Source organism: Salvelinus alpinus, chromosome 21, assembly GCF_045679555.1.
Source record: "Salvelinus alpinus chromosome 21, SLU_Salpinus.1, whole genome shotgun sequence".
NCBI classification, from domain to species: Eukaryota; Metazoa; Chordata; class Actinopteri; order Salmoniformes; family Salmonidae; genus Salvelinus; species Salvelinus alpinus.
Window position 1 is genome coordinate 10,545,437 of NC_092106.1, and position 8,473 is coordinate 10,553,909.

Consider the following 8,473-nt stretch of genomic DNA (forward strand, 5'->3'; position numbering starts at 1 on the left):
CGTGTGTTTATTTACAGCGATGGCGGTGTGTGTGTGTGATTGTGTATCAAATTGTAGTTCCTTCCTCCTCTTCCTTTAACTGGTATTAATATAACAAAAAATGCTGTCTTTATGGCCCACATGTCTGTCAGGCAGGAGTCAGAGCATGGGGTAGGAGATGGCGAAGTAGTGGAGCTCTGAGTTGATGAGTTGTCTGTAGCGAGAGTACACCTCCTCCAGCTGCTCATCCTCGTCCTGAGTCTCATATTTGTTGATGTAGATCCGCACCTGGGACACAAACACAAGCAGCTTATAAACCAGACAGTATATTGCTCACATAATACAGTAATGCATGTTGCTATAGCTAGGTACAGCACATTAAGTGTTATCAGTAGTAGAGGAAGGAAAATGGGACCTGCCCCTTTAAGTACTGACAAAGATGACTGCCCAGCTGAAGGCTGTTTCATTTATGACCCAAACAAACTTTAAAATGCCTGCAATATCCCTGTTCACTGGGCAGGAGAACACAGCAGGCTAGTGTGTGGAGCTTGTGTTAGTAAATCGCTTCAATGCCAGGACATAGATTGGTACGCAGGTCGGCCTTGGCCTAGCTCCCAGAGCTCTGGCTCACCTTGATGGTCCTTAGGATGATCTTATTTTCCAGACGTTTCTGCAGCAGCCGGTCCAGGAAGCTGATGTCCAGGAATGCCCAGACCTTCAAGTAGACCAGCTGGCTGCACAGCAGCACCACATCCAGCAGCTCCTCGTCCACAGACTCGTGGCTGTTGTTCAGGTCCAGGGTCAGTTTCTAACCCCCAGAATGGGGTGGAGAGAGATTCATGACACTTCAAGATGGATTCATGTTTCTTGTTAAAGTAGGAGCGCCACTGACTTCCTATTGACCATTCGTTCTGTGGATTCATTCCGTATCGCGGAAGATCTGCGTAACAATGTAAAGGGCGTTTCCGATTGAGCTGACGTATGCAGCGTTTACTGTGAATGCAATCTCCACGAACGCGGCAACATTAGCTTTAAAATTTACATTTTCCGCGATACTTCTGCAATACAGATTGAATCTAGTCCTTAAGAGTCATGTCTCTTGGACATGACGGTTTCCCTGACAGATTAAGCCTAGTCCTGGACTAAAACACATTCTCAATGGAGATTCTCTTAGTCCAGGACTAGGCTTAATCTGTCTGAACTGCATGGATATAAAAAGACAATGCAGGTACATGAAAAAGCGCTTGATACACTGAACATACCGAGCAGACTTTATCGCCACACCAACCAGTAGCCTAAGTGGTGCCATCATCGCTCCATAGCTGACTGCTACTGTGTATTGACGGGTAGAGAAACCAATCCTCACCTGTAAACAGCTCCTGTAGCAGGGCACTAGGTTGGTAAGGGCCGGCTTGGCACTCCAATCTTGTTCACTGAAGTAGCAACTGGTGAGACTGAGCGAGCGCAGCGGGATCTCTCTGAGCAGAATCCTCCCCAGCTTGTCCATGTCGAGGATCCGCTCCACTGTGATATGCACACGGAGGTCGGGACAACGCTGGGCCAGATGGGACCAGGCATCCCCCCAGATCACCTGGATGTGGGGCTCGTGGATATGGCATCGTATGGTGAACGTCTGCAGGGACCCTCCCCCGCCCAGGCTCCTACACGCCGCGGACAGGGCCGCCAGCAGCTCATCTGACAGGCAGCTGTAGTTGAGGGTAAGAGTGCAGAGGCCCTGGAAGCGGTTCATTACCTGGGGGAAGGCGGGGCTGATGAAGACGGCCAGCGGCTGTGAGAAGAAGTCCTCCAGGTTGAGGTGGGTGATGCCGGGCCGGCGGCCCAGGTGGATGTGCTGCTGAGATGCAGCCACGGCCTCCAGCACCTCCAGGCCCTGGGGCAGGTTGAGGCGGGCCCCTCGCAGGCTCAAGTAGCCCAGGCGGGAGCTCTCGCGGCGCAGGTAGAAGGTGAGGCTGCGCACCAGCGCCTTGCGCACGCTACGGCACCAGGCGGTGCGGTCCAGCTCCATGTGGTTGACAGTTAGGCGGCGTAGTCCGCCTCTGGTTTTACGCAGCGCGGCGAGGAAGGTCCTCAGCGTCTGCTGGAAGCGCCGGGACACCAGAGAGTTGAGGGGCTGGGAGAAGCGGATCTCTAGGTCCTCCAGGTAAGCGCCGTAGGTCTTGGCGTAACACACGGCCGTCTCCAGCTCCGAACGGCGGGTCCTGGAGATGCGGCCGGAGAAGTTGAAGGTTCGAACCCTCCAGAGAGAGGGCGAGCGCATGACGTGGTGCCAGTGGAGACACACCAGGGCCGCCTTGACACGGTCGCGGTCACGCAGCCACCAGAACACCTGCCGCAGACACACGTCCGGGAGATTAGCCCAGCCCAGTTTACGCTCCTTATCTTCCTCCGCCTCACCTTCTTCCTCCTCCTCCTCATCCATTATCTCTATTCCTTCATCCTCCCCCTCCTCTTCTTCTTCGTTTTCATCCTCCGAGAGCTGTTCCTCTGGATCCTCGGGGTAATTCATTTACAAGGAAGAAGTTTTGCCAAACCACTAACGTCTCTCAGTATTCATCCACCAAATGTAAAGAAATAGTTCTCCCTGTAGTCTGAAATGTATTCTATGTGACTCTGGGGTTAACTTGGACTACAGAGAAGCAGAGGACACATTGACACATGTCTGTTGGGTGGCCATCAATGTGTCCCAGTTATCACCTGGATATGACTAGACACCAAAACTGAAGCTCTGGAACCGTCACAGTTTTTATTGTTGTCACCATGAAACCAAAGAGACACCTTGTGACATCACAATAGGAGAAGATAAAACTGGACGGCTCACAGTATTTGGATCCATTATTAACAAAAATATAATATACCTTAAGTGTGCGTACAGCAAAACGTTTTATTGTAAATCAATTATGTACATTAGTAAACAAATGTAAAACTTTTGATGAGTTCAATGATGGAGAAAACATTCCCATTTTCAGAACATACTGCATTTCAGTTGTAAACAATGTATTATACAACAATCATAACATAGGACTCTTGTCCTCTTGTAGAGAAGAATCCTGACTAATATAATAAGTCCTAATCTCTTACTATTACCCAAACCGTCCAATCACCAGAAATAACTCAACTGCCTCTGAAATACAGATTTTCGGCAAAAAATAACTTGCGAGTTGCTCAAATAAATCCCGACTAACCTTGTTCATTGTGTTATTAATAATTTGTCAACCACTACGCCAATTCACCATGGAGTATTCCTTCAGAAGTTCTGAGCACGTTGCTCATTTCAAGTTTACATGGATTTGACATTTAGCCTGAAAGAAGAAACAAAACATCCAGTTAGTTTGTCTCTTTTTCATCACTCCAAATGATTAAAAAGGGGACCAGGGTTTGGGTCAATTCCAGGGTTGGAGACTGAATTGAAATGGAATTGACCCTACCCAGAAGGCTACTGTGTTTTTGGGACAGCGCTGTACCTCATGCCATCGTAGTGTGACTACGGGGAGAGCCAGGTGACAGTGGGGACAGGTGCTGATCTGGTCAACATCCCCCTCTCTCCCCTCTTGCCTCCTGCCTTGGGCTGAGAACGATGCAGACTTCATAGAATTGGTCAAACGAGGACTGGGCTGCTCCTGTTCAGCCTCCTCTGATGTGTGGTCACACTCCAGCTAGCAGTTGGGGAAGAGATTTGAACAAGTCATTTAAACACAAAGCTCTTTCCATGGAGAATCTGCATTGAGAATACTTGTTTGTCCAGAAGTAGGCTTAATATAGGTACCGGAAGTGGGCAAAACAAGGAGGAATGATCTGATGATGATGACTTGGGTTCATGCTGTTGAATAAGAACATACCTGATGTTCCGCAATCTCCTCCAATTGGAAAGACCTCATACAGCTCCTGCAAACCACTGCTGTTCGCCTGCCTGCATACAGAAAACACCACATTAGTTTGAATATAACATAACATTGAACACCATTATATCAAACTCATCTGACTGGATAGTGATTATGATTTCCATTTTCCAATGTGTTGAATATTACATATGGCATATCAACTTAAACTGAAGCGTGGGGGTTAGCCTCACTGTTGGAGGATGGCGGGGAGTGGTTATCGGGAACATAGAGGTCAGGGCAGATCTGGGCATGCTCCGGCTGGTCCCTCAGAGTGACGTAGCGTCCGCAGTCGGAGCATTGCTCGGTGCGACTGCCACACGCCACGCTGTGCTCCGCCAAGGCCGACAGCGGCAGCTCCAGCTGGCAGAACTCACAGCAGTGCAGCCTTTCCTTACACTCGTCCGACTGAAAGAGAGGGGGGGGGGGATTCATTCTGTATAACAATCGTTATTATACACCTGTATCAATTACATTTTGATTATGACGATCATGCAGAGGAACTCATTCCAATCCATTCACTGAAACGGCATCGTCATGGTGTGTGTGTGTGTGTGGCAATGCGGGTGACCGTTGAGCAGTCTCACCTCATGGTCCAGTAGCTGGCAACGCTCCACCTTTTTGTTGCACTTGGTGCATTTCACCTGTGGGAGTGACGAAACGACAATATATCGGAAATAAACAATTGGGCCCTTTATCTATCAACATCTACTCAAGTATTTGGAAGTGATCCTGGTTTCATTACAGCAGAGTGGTTTACCTGGGTGTGCTGTTCCTGATGATGCTGCTCCAATAGCTCTCTGGGAACCGGCTCATCACAGTCTGGACACAGGCATAGGAACCGCTGGCAGTGGGACTCGTGCAAGGCAAAGTTGGACACAGCCACCTCCTTGTGACTGACAGTTGAACACGAGCACAGGAGAAGTGTTAGACACACGACAAGACCACTGACCTGAGTGGGCAGTGGTTTAAAGTACTTAAGTAAAAATACTTGAAAGTAGTACTTAAGTCGTTTTTTGGGGTATCTGTACTTTACTTGATTATTTATATTTTCGACAACTTGCACTTTCACTTTCAAAGATTCTAGACTAGGATTCCATAAGGATTCCATAAAATAAGTAGACGATGCATATATTCTACCAATTCATGCTGAAGAATATCCACTGTTACTTTGATGCTTTCTTTTGAACGTTTTAAATATTAAAATGTTTTAATGATCTCACCACTGGTCACAGACACGGGTTGTGTCCTCTTCCTTGTCTGCCATCGCGGAAAAGCTGTAAATTCTGATCCCAAAACCAGTAGCTACGCCCGACCAAGCGTATAAAACCAATTGTTTTACGCCCAACTGGTGCGTCCCGTCTCAGGAGACGTAGGAAATAGCATTGTGAACCTAGCGACATTGAGGTCATGTGATCATTCGGCTAATTTTCTAAATAAAAGTCAACCTGAAGAAATGTTACTTGGCTGTTACATTACGTTTTTCAGATTTAAAATCACACAGCAAATATTGTTTAAAGTTACGTAAATATACATTTATTGAAAATAGATTTTTTTCAGTATATATACTGAACAAAAATATAAACGCAACATGTTACGTGTTGGTCCCATCTTTCATGAACTGAAATAAAATATCCCGGAAATGTTCAAATAGGCACGAAAAGATTATTACTCTAATTTTGTGCACAAATTTGTTTACATCCCTGTTAGTTAGCATTTCTCATTTGCCAAGATCTTCCATCCACCTGACAGGTGTGGCATATCAAGAAGCTGATTAAACGGCATTATCATTACACAAGTGCACCTTGTGCCGGTGACAATAAAAGGCCACTCTAAAATGTGAAGTTTTGTCACATAACACAATGCCACAGATGTCTCAAGTTTTGAAGGAGCGTGCAATTGACATGCTGACTGCAGGAATGTCCACAAGAGCTGTTGCCAGAGAATTGAATGTTCATTTCTCTACCATAAGCCACCTCCAATGTCATTTTAGAGAATTTGGCAGTATGTCCAACCGGCCTCACATCCGCAGACCACGTATAACCACACCAGCCCAGAACCTCCACATCCTGCTACTTCACCTGCGGAATTGTCTGAGACCAGCCACCCAGACAGCTGATGAAACAGAGGAGTGTTTCCCTGTAATAAAGTCCTTTGTCACCATTACAAAGGGGGTGTTTTAGTATCCTCAGAACCTCTCCTAATAACATCCAGGTTAAAACCATAGAGATTGACCACATAAGAAACATTTTTCAGCAGAAATCTACTGTCACTTGATAGCATTTTTGTTTCTCCATTAAAGGTCTTCACATCTAATTTATACTGTACCATTTAAACTATACAAGTTGTCACCATACAAGGGGGTTACTTTAGTATCCTCTGAACCTCTCCTAATAACATCCAGGTTAATACCATAGAGATCTACGGCCAAAATCTACCATCACCGCTGACAAAAATGTACATTCTCAACAAACTTTGCAGGTATTCCTAGGAATCACCCAGAGAGCTACCATTCCTTCATCTGGAATAACTTCTTTAAGCACATTGACATCAAATCTGGATCCACCCATATTCTGGATGATAACGCTGCCAACCTCATAGAGGAGTGTGATTCCTTCTAGGAGAAGATCAAAGCTGCTGGAGGAATCGACCTCTTTGTTGGAGACAAATGATGATGATAGGATAGAGTATATTATTATATTTATTCAATTAAATTCTATTCTATTCTAAAGCTGCATGAGGAATTGACCTCTTTGCTGGAGATACGGAGGATGACAAATTACACAACACAACTGCTCAATCAAACAGAAAGACGGACACACCCATGGTAGAATTATATTTCAAGTTTATAGTCTTGTTCAGATATGTCATTGTTACAACAGATAAGATAATGTTTTGTATTGTGGGACACATACTTTTTCAATGACATCCACATGACATGTTGTCATTAAGGCAAGAAACACCACACACACACTAACCAGTTCAGAAAACAATAAAACACTATACTATACTATATAGGGAATAGGATGCAGCCAGTGTTTGTAGGAGTGTCCCCTCACAGCACTGTTGTACATTACAAATGCATCTGTTATCAATGACAAAGTCCGGTGAGAGTAAACTCCACCAATATAGTTATAATATAATCTAATTAACAATGCTGCTATGGTGAGACCACTGCATTACTGGCCATAGAATGTAACTGTGACTGCTATGCTAACCAAACTGTATTCACTCTCTCCCTCTTCCCCTCTCTATCACAGGAGGCTGCTGAGGGGAGAACGGCTCACAATAATGGCTAGAACGAAGCAAATGGAATGGCATCAAACACCTGGAAACCATGTGTTTGATGTGTTTGATACCATTCCGCTGATTCCGCTCCAGCCATTACCACGAGCCCGTCCTCCCCAACTAAGGTGCCACCAACCTCCTGTGCTCTGTATATCCATCTCTCTCTCCCTCTTCCCCCTCTTTCCCTGCCTCCCAGGTGAATAAGTTGTTTCTAGGGGAGTGTCTGTACAGGAGGCAGTGCTGTCTCTTTCCCCGGGACTCCCAGTTCATCTGGGCTGTGCTGCAGAACCTCAGCGAGATGGCCATCTACTTCTGGGAGATGGTCGGAATGATAAACAACATGCTCACTCAAAATCCTGTCTCAATAAGTGTTTAGGTGCTTTATCCTCATCTAACCGTGATGCGCATCTAGCACATCTAACCGTGATGCGATTCAAGAGCCTAAATGATTGATTTCTCTCTCTCTCTCTCTCTCTCACTCTCTCTCTCTCACTCCCCCATCTCTGCCTCACTCTCCCCTCTCTCTCTCGGTCTCTCTTCAGTCGCTCTGTCTGTCTCTCTCGCCCTCCTCCTCTCTCTCCCAGGCAGGAGAGTCTGTCCTTAGTGGTCTGGCAGGCTGTAAGATCCTGATGGTGCTGTCAAAAGTTTGAGACAGAGACCAGGCTTTCCATGAAGGAGTTTGATAAACTGGCCAAAGGTAGGTTAGCCTTTATCTTTGCTAAATAAAAGTAACAGGATAATGCATACTACAGATAATTATGTGCTGCAGCATTTTGGGCTGAGAAGTGTTGAGGGTTAACCCCTTCCTCTCTCTCTCTAGATGTGTTCAGTGTCTGCTACCAGAGCAGTGAGAGCTGCTCCTTCCCCCTCCACGTGAAGTCTCCCGTGTGGGGCTGAGCTACCTGTGTGCAGATGGCCACCGCAGCCGACACCCGTCCGCCTCTTCAGCCACGACGGCGTGCAGCTCAGAACTAAACACAGGGGTCAGGGTGTGTGTGTGTGTTTGTGTGTCATTCATCTTTATAAAACTAACCAGACCGTTAGATTTGAAGTTTGTCAGGACTAACTGCTAAATTTTTCTTGAAATGCTTGTAGAACAATAGATATTAAATGGGAAATGTTTTGTGTTGTACTGTTCAAGCAAAAACAAAACAAAAACGAACTGATACAATAAAGCCATTATCAACCATTCTCATCAGTGCATTATGTCACCGTCAGGTTTGAGAAACGTATCTACAGAACATCTCTCTCCCAGAGGAGCCCGCCAGGTGTCAGATGTTCCGGCTCCACCTGGGCAACACCACCCCCAG

General features: G+C 46.1%; 2 protein-coding genes across 2 annotated transcripts; both read right to left on the reverse strand.

The window, feature by feature from the left end:
• Nucleotides 1-10: 10 nt before the first annotated feature.
• LOC139547817 (F-box only protein 39-like) lies at nt 11-2,639 on the reverse strand. Its single transcript, XM_071356920.1, has 3 exons — nt 1,346-2,639; nt 611-787; nt 11-267 (listed from the first exon to the last, which is right to left on the reverse strand). The coding sequence occupies exons 1-3, from the start codon at nt 2,504-2,506 to the stop codon at nt 139-141; spliced, it is 1,467 nt and encodes a 488-aa protein (XP_071213021.1). The 5' UTR covers nt 2,507-2,639; the 3' UTR covers nt 11-138.
• An 85-nt stretch (nt 2,640-2,724) lies between these two features.
• xaf1 (XIAP associated factor 1) lies at nt 2,725-5,262 on the reverse strand. Its single transcript, XM_071356922.1, has 7 exons — nt 5,099-5,262; nt 4,636-4,771; nt 4,463-4,519; nt 4,070-4,283; nt 3,837-3,907; nt 3,462-3,653; nt 2,725-3,299 (listed from the first exon to the last, which is right to left on the reverse strand). Exons 1-7 carry the CDS (start codon nt 5,140-5,142, stop codon nt 3,267-3,269), a joined length of 747 nt encoding a protein of 248 aa, XP_071213023.1. The 5' UTR covers nt 5,143-5,262; the 3' UTR covers nt 2,725-3,266.
• Between the last annotated feature and the right edge of the window lie 3,211 nt (nt 5,263-8,473).